The 22,079-nt window shown below is 36.9% G+C and overlaps 1 protein-coding gene across 1 annotated transcript in view; it reads left to right on the top strand.

The window, feature by feature from the left end:
* Window positions 1–22,079, top strand: part of UBE2R2 (ubiquitin conjugating enzyme E2 R2) — a 109,183-nt gene that overhangs the window by 47,249 nt on the left and 39,855 nt on the right. Inside the window, exon 2 of the mRNA XM_004372330.1 lies at window positions 19,440–19,526. Coding sequence (XP_004372387.1) covers window positions 19,440–19,526 — 87 coding nt within the window. The remainder of the gene's footprint in view (window positions 1–19,439; window positions 19,527–22,079) is intronic.

The raw sequence follows: 22,079 nt of genomic DNA, 5'->3' as shown, positions 1-22,079 counted from the left end.
CTCTCTTGGTAATACAGTGAAACATTTGAGAGCTGGAACTCTTTGGGACTGCCTTGTTTGTTCGGGTCTCACAAGTTTTCCACCTTAGACAGGTGCAGTCTTAGTTGCTCTCTATTAGTGGAAAATACTAAAGTTTTCCTTCTCTGACCGGTTTCCACCTTACACAGGTTCCGGCTTTTACAGGTTTTACTGTACGTTTATTAAGAAGTAAGAAAGAAAACAGAGATAAATCTAAAAGATTTAAATTAAATCATCCGTTATCCCACCTTCTAGGAATTATCATTGTTCACATGGTGGCATATACTTTTCAGGGCCTTTTTCCATATTACAGATATATATGTGTGCATCTGTGTATGAGTGGTATCCTACCTCTTATCTACTGTCCTCTCCATTTTCTTTATACTGTGAGTTTATATATATATATATTTTATTCCTCTTACTGTCATTTTGCTAGGGTTTCAGGAGAGAGTAGAAATGAATACTTATGTTCATTCTTCAGTGTTTGAACTAAAATTAAGATTGAGTTTTACTTAATTTAAAATAATTTTTAATTTTAAGTGTTATTTCCTATGACAAACAGTACTTGAAAGTTATATTTAGGTATTTAATTTGCAAGGTAAAATATTTACCTTTGTGTGCGTGTGTTTTTAAACAGCTCAGCTAGTGGATTAGACTGGCAAGATTTGAACCTTTTATGCTTTAACTATATAAAAATGGGCTAATTGTTGAAAGACACGTGCACTGATGGCGTAGTGGTTAAGAGCTCAGCTCCTAACCAAAAGGTCAGCAGTTCGATTCCACCAGCTGCTCCTTGGAAACCCTAATGGGGCAGTTCTACTCTGTCCTGTAGGGTCACTTTGAGTTGGAATTGACTCGATGGCAACAGGTTTGGTTTAGTATACAATACCTTGAGAATATTTTTGCTACTTTGCTCAGAGTTGTTCCAATAATGGCTAAAGCCCTGAGAGAATATCTTTCATTTGTTTACATATAACAAAAAAAAAAAAAAAACTCCCACTGCTGTTGATTTGATTTTGACTCGTTAGGTAAAACTAAAACCAAACCTTCGAGTGGATTGCCTTCGAGTGGATTCTGACATGGCGACCTCATGTGTGTCAGAGTAGAATTGTTCTCCATAGGGTTTTCAGTGGCCAATTTTTCGGAAGTAGATTGCCAGGCCTTTCTTCTGAGAAGCTTCTCAGTAGATTTGAACCTCCAATCTTTTGGTTAGTAGCCAAGTGTGTTAATTGTTTACACTACCCAGGGACTCTGCATATAAAATATGCAGTCTTGGGTTAATTTCTACAGTAATGCTGAGATGCTAATAAGGCACTGTTTTCTCTTAATTCAGAATTTTTTCCAACTCACAGATTAATTGCATATAAATTGCATATAGTAAAAGCTAATTATTCATTCTAGCAGATAAAATACTTGTTCACGTTCACATATCTACATGTAGTACATTACTCAGTGATATAAATAATAATTTTGATATAGTATCCTGAAGTATCTTCAGAACCCTCTCAGGAAGATTAAATTAGATTCAGAAGGGTAGTGCTCCTTTCTCCCCTGAGAGATATCTTACCTTTACATCGGAATCAGAGATTAAAGAAAATATGAACAAAGTTACCAGGGAACAGGAGAGGGCAGTAACAATATTTTGTTAAGCTTAGTTATTTGAAAATTGATGAACTATGATATGGTATAAATGTTAAATTTCTAAGTTAGAGTCATTGCTAAACCATTTCATCTCACTCTAGGACTATGCTGGATAAAAGTCTTATTTTCCTTGCATTTCATTTTATGAGTGAATTTTCATCTTTAAAAAAATACATAGTGTGACTTACAGTTTTCGTGTTTGGGAGCAGTAATGCAAATGATTTGAAAACCATTACACCTTTATAAATTTTTAAGTTTTAAAATGTTAATTGCATCATCCATATTTGTAAATGTACTTTATTTTCTCTTTGTGTATTTTATTTCTTGGTAGATTAAGAATACTCTGATATCTGCCCAGAGGTGACACACTTAGCCACTCATGAAAACTAAGCTAAACTAGGAAGGAGAATTTCTATTCAAATTTGTTTATGCTTGTTGCCAAAGTTTAATTTAAAATCTCTACCTGATAGTTTTGTTTTTCTTTTTTAATCGTGCTTTAGGTGAAAGTTTACAGCTCAAGTTAATTTCTCATACAAAAATTTATACATATATTGTTTTGTAACATTAGTTGCAGTCCCCACAATGTGACAGCGCACTCCCCCTTTCCACTCTGGGTTCCCTGTGTCCATTCAACCAGTTCCTGTCCCTTCTTGCCTTCTCATCCTGCCTCCTGACAGGAGCTGCCCACTTGGTCTCGTGTGTCTGATTGAACTAGGAAGCACATTCCTCATGTGTATGATTTTTTTGTTTTAAAGGCCTGTCTAATCTTTGTCTGAAGAGTGGGCTTTGGGAATGGTTTCAGTTCTGGATTAACAGACTATCTGGGGGCCATAGTTTCAATCTCCATCAGACCATTAAGTCTGGTCTTTTTATGTGAATTTGAGTTCTGCTCCACACTTTTCTCCTGCTCCATCCAGGACTCTCTGTTGTGTTCCCTGTCAGGGCGGTCATTGGTGGCAGCCAGTCACCATCTAGTTCTTCCGGTCCCAGGCTGGTGGTGTCTCTGGTTTATGTGGTCCTTTAGTCTCTTCGGCTAATATTTTCCTTCTGTCTTTGGTTTTCTTCATTCACCTTTGCTCCAAGTGGGATGGGACCAATTGATACATCTTAGATGGCCGCTAGCAAGCTTTTAAGAACTCAGAGGCCACTCACCAAAGTGGGATGCAGAACATTTTCTTAATAAACTTTGTTATGCCAGTTGACCTAGATGTCCCCCAAAACTGTGGTCCCCAGACCCCAGCCTCAGCTACTGTGTCCTGAAAAGCATTTGGATGTATCCAGGAAACTTCTTAGCTTTTGCTTTGGTCCAGTTGTGCTGAATTCCCCTGTATTGTGTGTTGTCCTTCCCTCCACCGAAGTTGATCCTTCTCTATTATCTAGTTAGTGAATTCCCCTCCTCCTCCCTCCCCACCCTCGTAGCCATAAAAAATGCTTTTTTCTGTATTTAAACCTTTTCTTGATTTCTTACAATAGTGGTCTCATATAATATTTGTCCTTTTGCGACTAATTTCACTCAGCGTAATGCCCTCCAGATTCATCCATGTTGTGAGATGTTTCGCGGATTCATCAGTGTTCTTTATCGTTGCATAGTATTCCATTGTGTGTATGTACCATAATTTGTTTATCCTTTCATCTGTTGATGGGCACCTAGATTGTTTCCATCTTTTTGCTGTTACGAACAGTGCTGCAGTGAACAGGGGTGTGCATATATCTGTTCATATGACAGCTCTTGTTTCTCTAGGATATATTTGTAGGAGTAGGATTGCTGGATCATATGGTACTTCTATTTCTAGCTTTTTAAGGAGACGCCAAATTGTTTTCCAAAGTGGTTGTACCATTTTACATTCCCAGCAGCACGGCATAAACTTTCCAATCTCTCCACAACCTCTCCAACACTTATTATTTTGTGTGTTTTGGATTAGTGCAAGCCTTGTTGGGGTGATAATTTTAGACCCTTGAGAATATCCCTGTTTTAACTGAAAGGTCCTATTTTCTAAGTGCCCACAAGAATGATTTATATAAAGCATTAAAATGGAGTCATAAAGTCTTAAGAGTAGGATAAGACTCTCAAAACTGTTTTTCTTCTTTACATGCTTATTTTGGAAACCTTATTAGAACTAGGAATTTTTCCTGAATAGTTGAAGGTACAAGTTTACATATGGCTTTGTGTGGCATCAGAGCCTTGAGTCATTATTTTTCTTTGTTTTGTTTTCCAGAGTGATTTTGGACTCAATAAGATGCAATTTTTTTTTTTTTTTAAATGTTAAGTATATAATCCTTGTGTGTGTGTCTCTTAGTCATCTAGTGCTACTATAACAGAAATAGCACAAATGGATGGCTTTAACAAAGAGAAATTTATTCTCTCACAGTCTGGGAGGTTAGAAGTCCAAATTCAGAGCACCAGCTGTAAGGGAAGGCTTCCTCTCTCTGTGGATTCTGGAGGAAGGTCCTTATCATCAATTTTCTCCTGGACTAGGAGCTCCTCAGCACAGGGACCCTGGGTCCAAAAGACGCACTATTTTCCTGACTTGTTTCTTGGTGGTATGGTCCCCATGTGTCTCTCTGCTCACTTCTCTCTTTTATATCTCAAAAGAGATTGGCTTAAAACACAATCATAGATTGAGTCCTGACTCATTAACATAACTGCCACTAATCCCATCTCATTAACATCCTAGAGACAGGATTTACAACACACAGGAAAGTTATATCAGATGACAAAATGGTGTACAGTTACACGATACTGGGAGTCATGGCCTAGCTAAGTTGACACACATTTTGGGGGGACACAATTCAATCCATGACAGTGTCCGAATTTTTTATTAGTATAATTGAATTTTAGGAAGGCATGTTTTTCAAATAATTTTGTAGAGGAAATTCTCTTGATTGGGAATAAAACTTTCCTGACAGGCAAATAAACTTTCCTGCATAAGCTTCTTTTTCTCCTGGCATCTTAGCCTTCGGTGTAAGTTAGTATTTTATTACCTTCCCCTTTCCTTTTGATTGCTAATTACTTTCTCTAACATTCTCTATCATTAATTAGGGTGCAGGTGGCGGATACCTTTTTGGGAGAGTGAGGATCCAGCATCTTGTGATATTGGCATGGTATGCATTTCATACCTCTATGCCCTACCATTCTTTGGTAAAGTAGAAACAGTACTGCCAGTACGTTTTCTAAATGATTTCTCTGTATGTCACATTTGTTCACTCTTGAATTCATGTGTGTTTGAAATCAGAATTTTCACAGATCCATGGTTGTATAACATCAAATTTCCATTTTTGACTTATTTGGCACGTCTGACACATGCCTTTTTTTTTCCTTTCTGGGGGTGGTGTGGTAAAAAAGAATAGGAGATAACTCTGTTAAGTTTTAACAAGTAATTAGATAATGTGAGGCAACAGGATCTGACATAGTCCTCTGCAATTTTAATGAGGATCTCTTTTCTTTACCTCAGAAGTTGAAGTAACAATTTTTGATTTTGAAAAAAGATGACATATATTTAACCTTTATTATTATTTGACAGAGTAAAATATGGATTAGTGAAGAAAAGAGTTTTAAATCTTTTCAGTCTATTATTCTCCATATGACTGCCACTGCAGGTATCATTTGTTGATTTGCTTTCACCTTTGGTGACAAAACTTTATTGCTTGTCATCTGATATGAGAAACATAGCGAAGAGTTAGATTTATTCCTTTTTCTCTTTTGTCGTGGCCGCTGTGATAGTCTAGACTTTTGTAACTTCATATCTGGGTTCCTAAATGGATTCCAGTGAGTTATTTTAGCCCCCTTCAGTTGTCATGCATACATCTTATCAGATTATTCTTTCTGAAATAGCACTTTAATTATGTTAGCCCCCTGCTCAAGAATCTGTAGTGTTTTTCCCTGGCAGCTAGTTAGGCAGTATTATGAATTGAATTGTGTTCCCCCAAAAATATGTATCAACTTGGCTAGGTCATGATTCCCAGTATTGTGTGGTTGTCCACCATTTTGTGATCTGATGTGATTATCTTATATGTTGTAAATCCTAACCTCTAGGATGTGAATGAGGCAGAATTAGAGGCAGTTATGTTCCTGAAGCAGGAATCAATCTATAGGATTAGCTTGTATCTTGAGTCAGTCTCTTTTGAGATATAAAAGAGAGAAGGGGGCAGAGAGGAGAGGGACCTCTTTACCACCAAGCAAGAAGAACCAGGAGTGCAGCTGGTCCTTTGGACCTGGGATCCCTGTGCTGAGAAGCTCCGACATCCTAGGGAAAGATTGATGACAAGGACCTTCCCCCAGAGCTGACAGAGAGAGAAACCCTTCACCTGGAGCTGGTGCCCTGAATTCAGATTTCTAGCTTCCTAGGCTGTGAAAGAATAAATTTTCTGTTGTTAAAGCCACTGACTTGTGGTATTTCTGTTATAGCAGCACTAGATAACTAAGACAGGCAGGAATGCAAAATATAGTTCATAATGCAGGCAGATGACTATTAAAATCCTTTTCTTGTTATTAATAAACTTGGTGCTTGGCATGTACTTCCCTCTGCTTGGATCAGTTATATGTTGTGTACCGTCATATCATTTCCTAGTTGCATACGTAAAGAAAATTATCCTAATATTTCTTAAAAGTTGCTGATTCACTTTGCCTGTAGGAGTGGTTTTCTATCTAGGCTTCTCAAAGCCCTAGAGATTCCATGAATAGGCTCCTAAGTAGTAGAGTATATTTCTCTTTTTTTACTTGTTTTACTATAGATAGTTCGTGGTTTTGCCTTTTAACCATGTTTATGGTATGTTTTGTTATATAAAATTGTTTAATTTTTATGCTACGTATTTTATATTATAAAATTCATCAGTCATCTCTGTTAGGGTTTTAACCTTTGGTGTCATGACTAGAGAAAGTCATGACTAGAGAAAGTTGTCCATGAAAAACAAATTTAGAAAGAATATAATTGATACTTATTTTTATCTTGTTATCTGTACCTTTTGGAGTTGATAATTATGCAGAATCATTTTTAACTTGTTATTGGTACATTCTCCTAATATAGAGACAAAACTGCTTAGTAATTTTATTTACCACTGTTCATGTGTGTAAATATATACTGCTGAAGATGCCTTGTTAATAAGGGCAGAAAGCTGAGAGAAATAATCCCTTAGCACTGAATGCTTTTCTTGTGGCTGAAAACACAAAAGCACTTAGCTTTCAGCTCATGTGTTCAGAAGACCAAGAACCCAGGATATCTCATCCTGGCTGCCAAGGTTCCCATTATTCTTAGGTTAGCTATAACAAATCATTCATGAGTTACCTACAGCACGTGGTCATATAGTAGGAATTCTGTGAGAGGCCAAAATGCCACATAATTCTGTTGTTATTAACAAATAAACCTTTTTTTTTTTTTTAATAATTCCATTTTATCTCCACTCTTGGTTTATTAAATTATACATCTTAGTATTTAAGTGGTTGCTTTAGAGTTTACAATATTTTTAACTTATCACGGTCTGCTTCTAAAATATTATACAGCTTCAGGTATAATGTAAGAAACTTACAACAGTATACTTAAAATTTCCACTTCCAATCCTTGTGTTATTGTATTTTATTATACTTATGTTAGAAACTTCACAATGTATTATTTTTTTTAAAATTTTTGCTTTGACTGGTTGTTATGAATTGAATTGTGTCCCCCAAAAATGTGTGTCAACTTGGTTAGGCGATGATTCCCAGTATTGCATGATTTTCCACCATTTTGTGATCTGATGTGATTATCCTGTGTGTTTTAAATCCTAACCTCTGTGATGTTAACGAGGCAGGATTAGAGGCAGTTATGTTAATGACAGGACTCAATCTGCAGGATTAAGTTGTATCTTGAGCCAATCTCTTTTGGGATTTAAAATAGAGAAGGAAACAGAGAAGAGTGGTACTTCATGCCACCAAGAAAGAAGCTCTGGGAGCGGAGTGCATCCTTTGGACCTGGGGTCCCTGTGCTGAGAAGCTCCTAGACCAGGGAAAGATTGGTGGCAAGGACCTTTCCCCAGAACATACAGAGAGAGAAAGCATTCCTGGGGAGCTGGTGTCCTGATGGCACAGTGGTTAAGAGCTTGGCTGCTAACCAAAAGGTAGGCAGTTTAAATCCATCAGTTGCTCCTTGGATACCCTATGGGGCAGTTCTACCCTGTCTTATAGGGTCTGTATGAGTTGCAATCAACTTGACGGCAAAGGGTTTAGCCTCCTAGACTGTGAGAGAATAAATTTATGTTTGTTAAAGCCATCCACTTGTGATATTTCTGTTATAGCAGCACTAGATACTAAGACACCAGTCAGTTATCCTGTGTGTGTGTGCGCGCGCGTGCGCACGCATACTTTAGGTGAAAGTTTACAGAGCAAATTAGTATCTCATTCAAAATTTATACACAAATTGTTTTGTGACTTTGGTTCCTGTCCCCACAATGTGTCAGCGCTCTCCCCCTTTCCACCCTGGGTACTCCATGTTCATTTGTCCAGTTTTCCTCTCTTTTCCTGCCTTCTTGTCTTTGCTTTTGGGCAGTGTTGCCCATTTGGTCTCGTATACTCGATTGGTCTAAGAAGCATGTTCGTCACATGTGTTATTGTTGTTTTATAGGCCTGTCTAATCTTTGGCTGAAAGATGAACTTCGGGAGTAGCTTCAATTCTGAGTTATGATGGTGTCTGGGGGCCATATCTTGGGGGTTCCTCCAGTCTCTGTCAGACCAGTAAGTCTGGTCTTTTTTTAAAAAAAAAAATCTATTTTTAAAAATTGTTTTAGTGTGGTAACAGTACATAACAAAACATTTGCCAGTTCAGCATTTTTTACATGTATAGTTCAGTGACATTGGTTACATTCATCATCTGCAACCATCACCACTATCCATTTCCGAATTATTTTATCACCATTAACAGAAACTCAGTGCTCCCTAAGCAAATCCCCACACCTGGTAACTACTAATAAACTTTGGTCTCTATACACTTGTCTGTTTCGTATAAATGAGATCATACAATACGTGTCCTTTTGTGACTGACTTATTTCACTCAGCATAATGTTTTCGAGGTTCATCCGTGTGGTAGCATATATCAGGACTTAATTTTCTCTTTATAGCTGAGTAATATTCCATCGTACGTATATGCCACATTTTGTTTATTCATTCATCCACTGATGGACTTTTAGGTTGTTTCCACCTTTTGCCTATTATGAACGGTGCTGCAGTGAACATTGGTGTACAAGTTTCTGTCTGTGTTCCTGCTTTTAGTTATTTTGGGTATATACCTAGGATTGGGATTGTTGGTTTATATGGTAGTTCTATGTTTAACTTTTGAGGAACTGCCCAACTTTTCCACAGCGGCTGTACCATTTTGCATTCCCACTAAACCTATTTTTAAAGTTATCAAAGTAATACATGTAAATGGTTTGAAAGATCTAGTTATCCTACAAGATTTATAATGAAAAACACTGCCGTATCCTTTTCCTGTCCCTGAACCCTTCCTCCCACAGAGTTCAGGGGTAGAAACTCTTTCTTCTGGTATTTGTCCTCATATTTATAAATATTTTTATTTTCTGTTTATTTTCTCATTTTACTGTTGTTTTGTTAATAACTAGTGAATTTGTACTATGGAAAATGGAGTTCTCTCATTACTATAGCACTCCATCCCACAGATACATTCATTAACTCTCCCACCCTTCTAACAATTTAGTTATAATTTTGGTTTAGATTAATTTTAAGTGTTTACATTAATGTGATTATGTAAATAATAGTTCCAGTTGAGCCATGTTCTATGCCATCATTACCTTTTTTTTCATATGAAGTGTCTTGTTTTTGCTGGAGTTAATGATTGTCCTCTCCACCCCATTTACTTAGTTTTCTGATGTGCTTACCAGTAATTTATCCCTGAATTCTGTCAGAAATATAAATCTCTTAATACATAAGATTGTCTTATTTTAACTTTTTTATTGAAAGTAAACATTTTTCATTTTATCAAAGTATGTTCATATAGAAAAGTACATACGTCAAAAGTACATATATCATAAGCTTGATCTATCTTCACAAACTGGGTCATCCATATATCCATTACCCACCGTCAGAAACAGAACATTACCAGTACTATAAGAGCCTGTTCTGTGGGTTGTCTTTTCACTTTCTTGATAGTGTCCTTTCTGTAAGTTTTTAATTTTAATGAAGTCCAGTTTATCTATTTTTTTCTTTTGTTGCCTCTGTTTATAGTGTCATATTTAAGAAACCATTGCCAAATCAAAGGTCATGCAGATCTTCTCCATATATTTTCTTCTAAGAGTTTTATAGTTTTAGCTCTTAAATTTAGGTCTTTGATCCATTTTCAGTTAATTTTTGCATATGGTGGTGTAAGTAAGGTAGGTGTTCAGCTTCATTCTTTTGCATGTGGATATCCAGTTTTCCCAGCACCGTTTGTTGAAGAGACTGTTCTTTCCCCCATTGAATGGTCTTGGCACCCTTGTTGAAAAAAATTGACCATAAATGTGAGGGTTTATTTTTAGACTCTCAATTCTCTTCCATTGGTCAGCATGTCTATCCTTATGCCAGTACCACACACTGTTTTGATTTTTGTAGCTTTGTAGTAAATTTTTAAATTGGGAAGTGTGAGTCTTCCAACCTTATTCTTTGTTTTATCATTTTTGAATTCTAGTTATGTGAATGCTGACCTTTCTGGACTGTCTTCTGATTTTTTTTTAAAAAAAAAGGCTTTGTTCTTGTTCTGTCTTCTGGGAGGTATCTAAAGTTTCCCCTTTTTTTCTTACTTGGATGGTCTTTTTTTTTTTTTTGCCTCCTATTCTTATTTCACGGATTCCCTATGTTTTCTAAACATTCTGAAGATATTACAGCTTTTGAGGTTTTTCCAACTGCCCTCTCATATTTGCTTGTCTGTGCCAAGGTGGTGTTTTTTTTTTTTAACCCTCTAGGCATTCATCAAATGTCTGGAGATCCTGTCCATTCATATTTAAGAGTGAAGCAGATTGAAAACTGTTGGGTGTTACCCTACGGTGATCTGGCTGGACTTTTCCCATCTGTTATATCTTTTAAGTTTTTCAGGGGTAGGGGGCTCTGGTCAGTTTCCTCAGAAAGGAATCCTCTTCTTCTACCTGGTATGTATAGGCCTGGTTGCGTCCTTAGAGCCAAGCAGATAAAAGGAAATTCAGGATCGTAACTATTCTGTTGTTAGATTTTCCCTATTTTCAGTTTGGCTTCCCCAGGCTCAACTCAGGCTGATGATCCTGAGTTCAGTGTCTCTGGCTCAGCCATGGCAGAGGGTAAACTCTAGTCTTCTGCTAGTGTAGTGGGCTAGTCACTGATCTGGATGAGGGAGGGGTTCTAGGGATCTGGCTACTCTGTATACAGACTTTCGACTAGTCTTCCTGTTTTCAGCCACACTTGTGCTTGGTGCCTGCTATTTGAGATTTTCTGTGGTTCTGAGGAGGAAGTAAGCATACTCCTTGGTTTCCCAGCCACCAGTATGGTTTTAAATTTTCTTTGGTCTTCTAAATCACTCATCCCTCTGGTATACAGCTTCCAAAATTTTGTTATTTTTGTGTCTTTTTAAAAAATAAAAATCCCTTTTCTGTAGTTTTGGTGGTCATGAGGAAGTAGCAGTAATTGTGTGTGTTCACACATTTCAAATGTCTCCTCTATTTTTATGTTTAACAAACATTAACCCAGCTGGTGGTGCCATGGATTCCTCTAGTATTTATTTTGGGGAAAAAGACTTTACTTCCCAAGCTGAAAGAAACATGAGAACATTATTGCATTGAAAAAAAAAAACAAACACTACAGAGGACTCTCAATATTAGTATACATGCTTCTCCTTTAAGGTCTGAAGTTTACTTTTTAGAGTTCAGTAAGAGCATCAGGAGTTTCCTGTTATCATCTATAGTTCATCTTTATTTTAGGATAATTATATTCTATAGTAATTCTGAATTAAATTTTTTAGATTGGAATTTTTAATTAAAAAATTCTTGACATTAAAGCCTGTGGCACATTTGATAGTATCACTAGAACTCACTTTGTTCTTCACATGTTGTTAATGAACAATTTAAAAGTTTATACTGGCGGTAGCAGACTTTTGAAACTTTCAGCAAGTGAATAAGAAAACATGTTTTGATTACTTTTGCTGACATCATATTGGAAACATATCCTATAGCAGATGTGAGCTGATGACATAGCAGAAAAAACTCCGTGGTGGAAGTGTCCTTATTTCACACTAACTCCAGGCACTAGTCCAAATGCAGCAGTAAACACTCCACGTTTGTTGTCACCCAAGCTATTACCAACTACAGTTGTTTTTAAGGCAAGGAAACTTTTTCTTAAACAATTTAATAGTTTGTATAATAATAACCAAGTAGCAGGAACAATTTGGATAAATCTCATCACTCATAGTCGTTTTTTATCATGGCTAAAATATCATATGAAAATAATCAGTGGGATAACAAAATTATTTTAATATTGCACATTGGAGGCTATAAAACTTTTGTTCCAAACCAATGTATACTTTATTTACATATATTAAGTGACTTTTTGGTTGTACATCTTAGGGTTCCCTTTTCTTGCCCAGATTTTTTTTGTTTTTATAATGTATCATATTTGAGGAGAATAGGGAACCAGTGAAAGTTACTGTGAGAGCACATTAAGTTAAAAGGAAGATCTTGGGAGGAACCATGTATGAGAAAGAGCGGGCAGAAAGTAAGAGCATGAGGAGATGATGGAATTTGAGAAGCCAAGGGAATGAAGAGGTTGAAGAAGATAAAATTATAAACATGGGAAAATGCTTTCTGGTAGTCAAAGATGAAGACTAGAAAATAATCTTTTCCTCAGTTAGGAGGTCATTCGCGCTTGTGACTATACTTCTCACTTGTTAATTTCATAACTGAGTGATGAAATGAAATAATGCATATAAGGTATTTATTTAGCAAAATGTTTACCACTTTATAAGTATTATTTATCACCACTTCTGTCATCATGCTATTTCTCCAATCCAGAAAATTGAATGTCTTTTAATTTTTTTCCTTCCTTTCAATCCTAATATCAAATCAGTCACTAGGTCTCTTTTATTACACTTCCTAGACGTCTCAAAATAAGTCTTATTCATTCCTGCTGTCTGCCTTTATTCACATCTGTAAGCCTTTTACATTCTTTCTCTTCTGCAAGGTCCCTTTCACCTTGGCCTCTGTTTAGCTCAAGTGTCGCCAGGATACTTGAGCTAAGTTGGAGGTGGCACAGGAGGGGGCAGTGTTTCTTCCCGTCGTGCATGGGGTTACTGTAAGTCGGGGGCTGACTCGATGGCAGCTAACAGCAACAGCATCACCCTTCTGTAAATCTTCCCTGATCGCAGAGTTAGGCATTTCTTTCATAGTTTTCTCTTAGCACCTAGTAGATAACTCGTTAAAGGCACTTAATTTGTAATTGCATGTCTGTCTTTTCAACTAAACCATAAGCCATTCAGGAATAGAGGTAGTGTTCTAAATATCTTTGTTTCCCACCTCCTGTGTTAGTACCTGGCACCATGATTGATTCTCAATAAATTTATATTGAATGACTGAATAAATTAAAATATTTACATAATGTTCCGTGTCTGAATAACTAGAAATGGAAATGTGTGGTGAGGTCAGTAATTTCATTGAGGATTCATTTGGGAATGGTCTGAGTATTTTAAGGAGGGGCATATATGGTAATTTTGGAGGTTTTTGTCCTTATGAGCTTGCAGGTTAGCCAAGAAAGATGTAAGAAGTTACCTGAAAAAGCCTCTCAGAGTTACTTCTGTAACAATTGTGTATTTTTAGGTGTGACTTTTCAGATTTGTTTCTTGTATATCTTTATATAGCTCTGTATAGGTCAAATCAAAACTGTACTTCATGAGTAATTTTTTAAGTAGTGAACTTCGGGTGTTTAATTTTTTATTTTATCTGCGTATGAATTTGATTAGCTTAGACTCTAGTACTTAACAGTTTAATAAGTAAATGGATAAGATCTAAATATCATAGATGCTACTTTCACTTATTGATAACTTGAATTAAAGATTTCTGCAGAAAGAACCAATGCTTACATATATGCAGTCTATAACTGCAAAGTAAAGGTGCTCATTCCACACATGACCCACACACACAAGACTCCATAAGGGCATTACGCGAAAATTAATATTATGCAAAAATGGAGGATTTTTTTTTTCTGTTTTCAGACCATCCTTTTGTCTGTTTTTTTTTTTTGGAAATATGATGGTAATGACAGCTAAGCTTCACTGATGTGCTGATCACTGTGATGAATCCAGTTATGGATTATTCCTCTGTGGAGAAGGAGGCTTGGAGGAGACAAAGCTGGATATAGCCAGGCTATGTGACTGGAGGGCCTATGGCTTAACCACTTCACCTTCCTTCTCTGCTGGGTCAGAGCTTCCCTCACAGGGCCGCCTCCAGGGCATCACTCCCACCCCTGCAAGCCCTGTGTTCTGAGCTATTGTGCCCTCTGGGCCTAGTGAGTCATCGAGGCTCCCTGCAAGGGGCTGGGAGCCTGGCGGCACACCCAGCCCTACCAGGACAGAGGCTTCAGCTCACTTTGGGATGTCATTAAACTCCTAAGCATTTCTTCCAAACACCCTCTTTTGTGCCTTTCTTTCTTTCCTCCCTTCCCACCCCATAGTAATTTTGAGCTGCAGGGTCTCAGGCCACATAGGACCTGGGAACCCCAGGATAGACGCTGCTGGCTGGATGCTGCCTGCGTGTCTGCCTAGTGGCTGTGGCCACGTAGGAGGCCAGCCCCGAGTGGCAGCTGGATGCGGCCACTGGCAAGAGGGAGCAGAGGGTGTGGGGCAGCGTGACCCAGCTTCCTGGAGGCCTCTCTAAGACCCTCAAGGGATGGGCCACTCTGCAGCCGTTGTTGCTATGCCCGCTGCCTTGTTAATGCACAAAATAGTTGGATAGTGATTTTTTACTATTATCGTAAATGCGCGAATGTCAGATAAATGAGGAGTAGGTGTAATTGCCTTTATTTGCCATTTTTCACTTAACATGTCTTTGGATATCTTTTTGTGTTCGTCTGTATAGGTCTACCACATCTTTCTTAATGGCTACAGAATCTGAACCAAAGAAACACCAAAGTCAGTTATTTGCTGGTCAGTCAGTCTCTCCAACTAGAGCAAACTGCTGATCAGGATTGGTAGTTTTTGCACAGGCTTCTTAGATCAGCTGTGGAAGAATGGTTACTTGGGTGAGGCAGTTATTGACTGGCAAAGAGTGCCAGGGCTGTTGATTTCAATGTCATCCTTTTTTTTCCTTTTAAAAAGGTTATATAGTTCTCTGACAACAATTGAAATGTTCACAGTCATTTTTCTAAAATATACATCTTGTCATTACTTTTCTACTAAAATTTTTTAGTTGTTAGGTATTGTCGAGTCGATTTTCCACCCATAACCACCCTGTGTGACAGAGTAGAATTGCCCCATAGGGTTTTCTAGGCTATAATCTTTACAGGAGCAGATTGCTAAGTGTTTCTCCCACGGAGCTGCTGGGTAGGTTCAAACCACCAACCTTTTGATTAGTAGCTGAGCATTTAACTGTGTGCCACCCAGGCTCCTTAGTTTCCCAGTAATACCTAGGATATGGTCCAAATGCCTTAAGGCTTCAACTTACCTTTATCCAGTTTTATCTTCTGTACATAGTTAATACCAAGTATTGCACTAACCATACCTGACAACTCAGTACCTTTAGTATAAGCTGTTACTCTGTACCTACTGCCTTCATGCTATTTCCTCTGCTTTTATCTACCCAGGGAACTGCTCAGCCAACAGCTAACCACACTACCTATATGTAGTAGGCATTCAGTAGATGTTGAACAAATGAAGATTTTCCTGACTTTGCCCAGCAGAATAAACCACTTTCCTTTTCATGCTCCCATGTAACATATCGTATGTGTTGTAGTTATATGAGTGACTCTGACTCTGCTAGAGTGTAAGGAGTGTGTGTGATTATTTTCTTCTGTGGGTCCTCAGTACCTAGCCTGAGATTTAGAAGTGCTTAATAAAATTTTGAATGAACAAGTAAATGAATGGTGGAAAAATGAACTTTTTTGTTTGCTTTTTTACAATTAAAGTTTTAAGAAGTAATTTTTAGCTTTTTTTATCCACCACCTTGTCCACAGTGTTGACCTTAAGTTTGTATTCATTTTGTTCTGGTGCTGCTTCCTCACCATTTGGAAACCAACACGTGATTTGTTACTTAATGACTTCTTAATTGTACTTGGGAATACCCTAAATATTTTCTTTTTGAGTTCCAATGAATATTTGGGAACTTTCCTGACCTTTTTTTTGGTGAAAGAAATATCTGCCTTTGGGTCTTATGAATCTTCAGTCACGGAAAATATTTGTAGTGTGGGGACTAGAAACTGAACGTAGAGTGATCAAAAAGTCTTCTCCCACATTGTTCAGCTCTTAATAAGATATATTCAGTTATATTACTTGTGAAATGCAGATGTTTTAAGTTTAATTGACTGCTAGGAGATGAGTCTATAAAGGAAGCAGCTGTGAACACATATACCTGTGTAACTACTTCAGCTACTTTACCTGCTTAAGATTTCAAAGCTAATTGGTTGGCGTTTTATTTAGTCATAATTTGCTCATTTATGAATGCTGAGCTCTGGAGTCCAAACAAATAGAAAATAAAAACGTATATAATACAAAGATAGAACAGAAAGAGGCATCTAGCTTTCTATAATACTCTTCCTAATTAAATGCTTTTGATATTAGAATTTTAATTCTCATTTATTTTATTGATTATAATAAGTTTAAAAAATAAGATCAAGTTCAATATTTTAACAGCAGAGCACAAGTGATATATAACTTGTGTTGTTATACAGTGAAATCCTTGGATAATACAAATTTGGATAAAATTTGATTGGCAGTTGGCTCTTTTCTTTGCATCAGGCAGTTTGTCATTTCTTTAACCTCATAATGTGGCTCGGCATTTTAAGCTTGAAATTTTTAGACCCCACTTAGAGCGTTTTGGCACTGCTTTACTGTATTTTAAAGTATCCCGGGTTGGTCTATTAAATTTAAAAACTACTAAGTTTTGTTATATAGTGTTTCCCAGGATTTTGAGGATGGCACAGGACCCCCGGCAGTGTTTTGTTCTGTTGTACATAGGGTCAGTATGAGTTGGAATCGACTCAGTGGCACGTAACAATTACAATGTGTCTATTTAAGTCTTCTTTAATCTCTTTCAGCAGTGTGTTATAATTTTCATTGTCTAAGTCCTTCACATCCCATTCCTAGGTATTTTATTTTCTTAGATGCTATTGTAAATGGAATCGTTTCCTTAATTTCTCTTTCATATTTCTCACTGCTGGTGTATAGAAACCCAGGTGATTTTTGTTTTTTGACCTTGTATAATTTCTCCATAATTTTTGAAGAATGGTTTTGATGGCTGTAGAATTTTTGTTTTTTTTTCCTCAGCATTTTGAATATGTTACTCCACTGCCTTCTCACGTACATGATTTCTGTTTATTTAGGATCCTTTATATGTGATGATGATTTGCTTCTCTCACTACTTTCAGGCTTCTCTCTTGCCAGTAGCTTTTGAAAGTTTAATTATGATTTTTCTAGGTCTGAGTCTCTGAGTTTTTTCTACTTGGAGTTTTTGAGTTTCTTGGATGTAAAGGTTAATGTTTTTCATAAAATTTGTTGAGTTTTTGGCCATTATTTCTTAAAATATTCTTTTTACCCCTTTGTTTCTCTCCTTTCCTCCTGGGACTGTGATTATGCGTATGTTGGTTTGCTTCATGGTTTCTTGCAGGTCTCTGAGGCTCTGTTCATTTTTCTTTGTTTTTTCTTTCTATTCCTCAGACTGGATAATCTCAGTTGACCTGTCTTCAAGTCCACTGATTATTGCTTCCACCTGCTTCAATCTGTAGTTGTTCTGCCCCTTGATTGAGTTTTTTTATTTCAGTTACTGTAATTTAGAACTACAGAATTTCTGTTTGCTTTTTCTTTATATAATTTCTCATTCTTTATTGATCTTCTCTATTTGGTGAGCCTTTTTTTCTCATACTTTCCTTTAGTGCTTTTACTATGGTTTCCTTTATTTCTTTGAACATACTTAAAATTTGTCTGGTAACTTCAATATCCATACTTCCTCTGGAAGTTTCTCTTGATTGCCTTTTTTCCTGTGTATGGACTGTACTTGTCACTTTTCATGTCTCACAATTTTTTGTTAAACTGGGTGTTTTAAATAATGTAGCACCTGTGGAAATCAGATTTTCCCCATTTCCCAGGGTTTTTTGTTGTTGCTGTTTGTTGTAATTGTTGTTGGTTGTTTGTTTAATGACTTTTATGAATTAATTCTGTAAAGTCTGTAGTTTTTGTCATGTGTGACCACTGAAGTCTCCACTAGGTTAGCTTAGTGATCAGCTTATGATTGGACAGAGAGCCAGTAAGTCCACTGAGCTTTGGTGAGAGGTTCATGTGCATGTTGGGGCATTCCTTCATCACTCAGCCACTTATTTAAGAACTCTGCCTTAGTCTTCACTTCTTGCTTGCACAGATCCCCAAAGTCAGCCAGAGGACCTGAGCATGCACAGTCTTGGGCATGTGCATGGCCTTACATGTGCACGTGGTCTTCTAGATTCTTAGGAATATGTCAGAACTTTTTAAAGGCCTTACTGACATCTCATACACCAACTTTTCCTTTTCAGTTTTTTTATTAGTCTGTCACTTCACCCAACTGTTATTCACCACCTTAGGTAGCTGTGAAGTTAAACCATTGCCTGTCTTTGTTTTTGACAAATACTCTCAGGAAAAGTGCTCCAAATCCGGTGAAATACAGATAGTCTTGCCTGTGGGGTCTTCTGCCAGAACCACCAGACAGGTCAAATAATGACAGTTCTCTGGGATTAGAGCTTTGAAGACGTTTCATTTCTGTTCTGTCCTTCCCAGTGGCTGCCTGGCTGCTGGTTTTCACTATGAGTGTAAGCTGTTAGTTTGAAGTCTACTGCAGAACTCCAGAGAGTGGGGGATGGGCCTGGGGCAAGTTAAAACATCACAAAGCTTGCTGTTCTTATGGAGGTTCAACCATTTTTCTTGAATACATGCTCCCTAGATTGCTGCAAGCGTTTGGTTACTTCCTAGAGTTCTGAAAAAGTTGGCAAATTTTGCCACTTTTCTTATTGCATTTATGGCAGAGATAATTTTTAGAGGTCCTTAGCCTGTCATTTTCACTGATTTCCCTACCTCAGTTACTCTTCTCTTGTCCTCTAAGCCCCTTCTTCCCGTCGTCTTACTGGTACTGTTAAATGAACCTTTTTTCCTGGATCTCTTCATATTTGAAATATGGGATAGTGCTATGACATTTACTGTAGAAGTTATTTATAATGGGAAAATGTTCATGATATCATGTAAGTGAAAAAAGCAGAATACAAAATGGAGTATGTTCAAATTTTTTAAAATAAGTTTTGTAAATAAGTATATGTGTGCACCAAAAAGCCACTGGAAGAAACTACATCAGAATGTTAACATTTATTATTTCTGGGTTACGGAATGATGGTTAAATTATGTAGGTTAAAAAATAGTTTGTTCTATATATTCTACATAAGTTTATGCTAATAGTTTTTTTATTATAAAAATAAAATTTAACATTGAGGCATACCTATACATTGTACTGCCTTTCACTTGTATGAGTTAAATATAGAAAGGAGCTTTGCTTCACTGGGGTGTAATATGGTGGATTATTAGGCAGATGAATAATTAGTAGTCTCATAAATTGATTAACATTTCACTTTTTCTTTTCAGGCGCATATTAAATTTCCTATTGACTACCCATATTCACCACCTACCTTCAGATTCTTGACCAAAATGTGGCACCCCAACATTTATGAGGTAAGAGGCGTCTATTAGAAATTTCTCTGAAGACTTGTTTTTCAGATATAATACTTTAAAATAGCCTCTGTAACTCAGTATGCTGTGTAACTACTGCTGTAGCCACAAAGGAATATTCATGGTTTTTCACTTTTAGCAGTCTGGTTTCATTGTTCAAAAATTGCAGACAGTTTTTTTAAGACCCAGTGTCTATTTTAATTTTACATTGAGGTTTTAAACTTTTGCCACTTTGTACTAAGAGTATAATGCATATGTGTTAACATTTGCATTTTTAAATTTAGTAGACAGTTATAGAAATTTGTTTTTGTGTCTGTCCTCTGACTTCACAGCAAGGGTCACCTGTGGCTATGATCAGAAATTCCGCTTTTGCGGGTGGATTTATCCCACTCCATTTGGACTGGCCTCCTTTCAGGAGTTACTGCTGAGCATTTGAGAGCCTCTTTTGGAATAAATCCAAGATGAGGTTCTTTTACTGGACAAGTCCACATGCCTGGGTGAAACATTCCTAGCTTTGTTAGTGAACCATACCTAGCTTTGGGGTAATCGTAAATATGTTAGAACAATGCATTATGTTCCTCAGGTTGATATGTATGGCAGGTCCCACTAAAATATTCTTTGTGGCTGCTCTTTATCATGTTGTAGTCTTTTCATTGCAATATTGGCTCTGCAGTGATCTTATTTTATTGCTGCAGGGACAAAGCATTAGAATTGCATTTGATACTTGCAGCTTTAGTCATTTATTCCCCTTTTTCACCTGGTGGATGTTGGGAAGCACCTTTGCTCCAGAAGCAAAGCTATGTAGCCTTTGAAGACGCATCTAGGCAAGAAATGGAGAACCTACTTTGGGTCTTGAACTTGGAACTCAGTCTTTATAAATTAGTACATTCCAGCAGCTTTATCACTTTCCCGAATCTGCTGCTTTTGTAAGACATTATCTTCATTTTTCTTTCCTTTTTAAAATAGGGCAAACATACTGAAAAGGTAATATTGTAGTTTTATTTTAAAAAGTTTGCTTATAGAGTATTGGTTTTATTAGTATTTGGCAGTCATAATACATTATGTGTTTGCTTTTTTTTTTTTTTGTCATTATTGTTTTTTTCCCCTCTTGGTTCTATTATAAATAACCCTGCAGTGAATGTTTTGGAAACTAGGGAAATTTGCTTTCAAGGTCCATTTTGCTTCTACCGTAGGTGACAGCACATGTAGGCAAGTAGACGCTACTCTCATGGTCAAGAACTATGAACCCCCGATCTCTAAAATCACAAATATTGACAAGAACAGTGAATAACCCTGATGGTGCAAGGTACCTAAGTGGGACAAATGGTTTGTGCTCGGACTGCTAACCTAAAGATTGGCGGTTCAAACCTATCCTGTGACACTGTGGAAGAAAGATGCCGCGATCTGCTTCTTAAAGATTACACCAAGAAGACCTTATGGAGCAGTTCTACTCTGTAAAACATGAGGTTGCTATGACTTGGAATCAACTCAGCAGCAGCTGGTAACTGGTATTCTGTGCAACAAAGCTATCACCCTGTTGTAGGAGAGTCTTAAGTCATTGTTTCATAAATTAAAACAGATTTAAATATACATAGAAATATTTTTGTGTCCCTGTTCAATAATCAAAAGTTCTTACTTTTGAAACTGTAGAATATGTAGATTTAAGGTAGCAAGAGACGAGAGGACCCAAGCTTTTATCTTGCTATGAAGTACTATTTAACCTGAAAGCTATGTAACTTCTTGTTTTCATCTTAGTTATATAATTCCCAAACCCCTCTCAAAAACCAACCAACCAAATGAGAACAGAATATTAGAGTTCAAAGCTCTAAAGGAAGAAAGTGGTGTTAGGTAAATAAACTCCTCTTTTTTTCACTTCTTAGTCTTTTTAATTCTGTCTTTTAAGATTTAGCATTGGCTTATGATTTTTAAAGACATTTTTTATATCCATAACACATTTTTCTACAACAAAATAATGCATGCATGTTCGTGAATATGCAGTTATTTTTCATACCGTAAATGTTTTGTTTTTAAAGACGTGATAAGTCATAGGTAGGAATTAAACTTCATGCAGTCAAAGGAGTCCTTAGAGACTCTTCCCACATAAGTTCCTTTACCTTTGCCTGCGCTTTTGGAGATGGTTTCAGAGTTGAACTTGCTGAGGGTTTTTGTCAGTATTTGTGATCTTAGAGATTGGGAGTTCATAGTTCTTGACCATGAGAGTAGTGTCTACTTGCCTACATGTGTTGTCACCTATGGTGGAAGCAAAATGAACCTTGATAACAAATAGCCCTAGTTTCCAAAATGTTCATTGCAGGGTTGTTTACAATAGAACCAAGAGGGGAAAAAACAATAACCAAAAAATAATAAAATAAAAAGCAAACCCCTACCCAAATGTCAAAACATAGGAATTGATGAAAGAATTTTTTCCCCCTCATGTACTTTGTTTTTTTCAATTGTTGTAGTTTAAGTGAAAGTTTACAGTTCAAGTTAGTCTCCCATACAAAAATGTATACATACATTGTTCTGTGACCCTAATTGCTCTCCCTATACTGTGAC

The sequence above is a fragment of the Trichechus manatus genome, unplaced genomic scaffold, assembly GCF_000243295.1.
Source record: "Trichechus manatus latirostris isolate Lorelei unplaced genomic scaffold, TriManLat1.0 scaffold00016, whole genome shotgun sequence".
Lineage (NCBI taxonomy): Eukaryota > Metazoa > Chordata > Mammalia > Sirenia > Trichechidae > Trichechus > Trichechus manatus.
The sequence above is the reverse complement of the archived record's forward strand: the minus strand, read 5'-3'. Positions and strand labels throughout refer to the sequence as shown.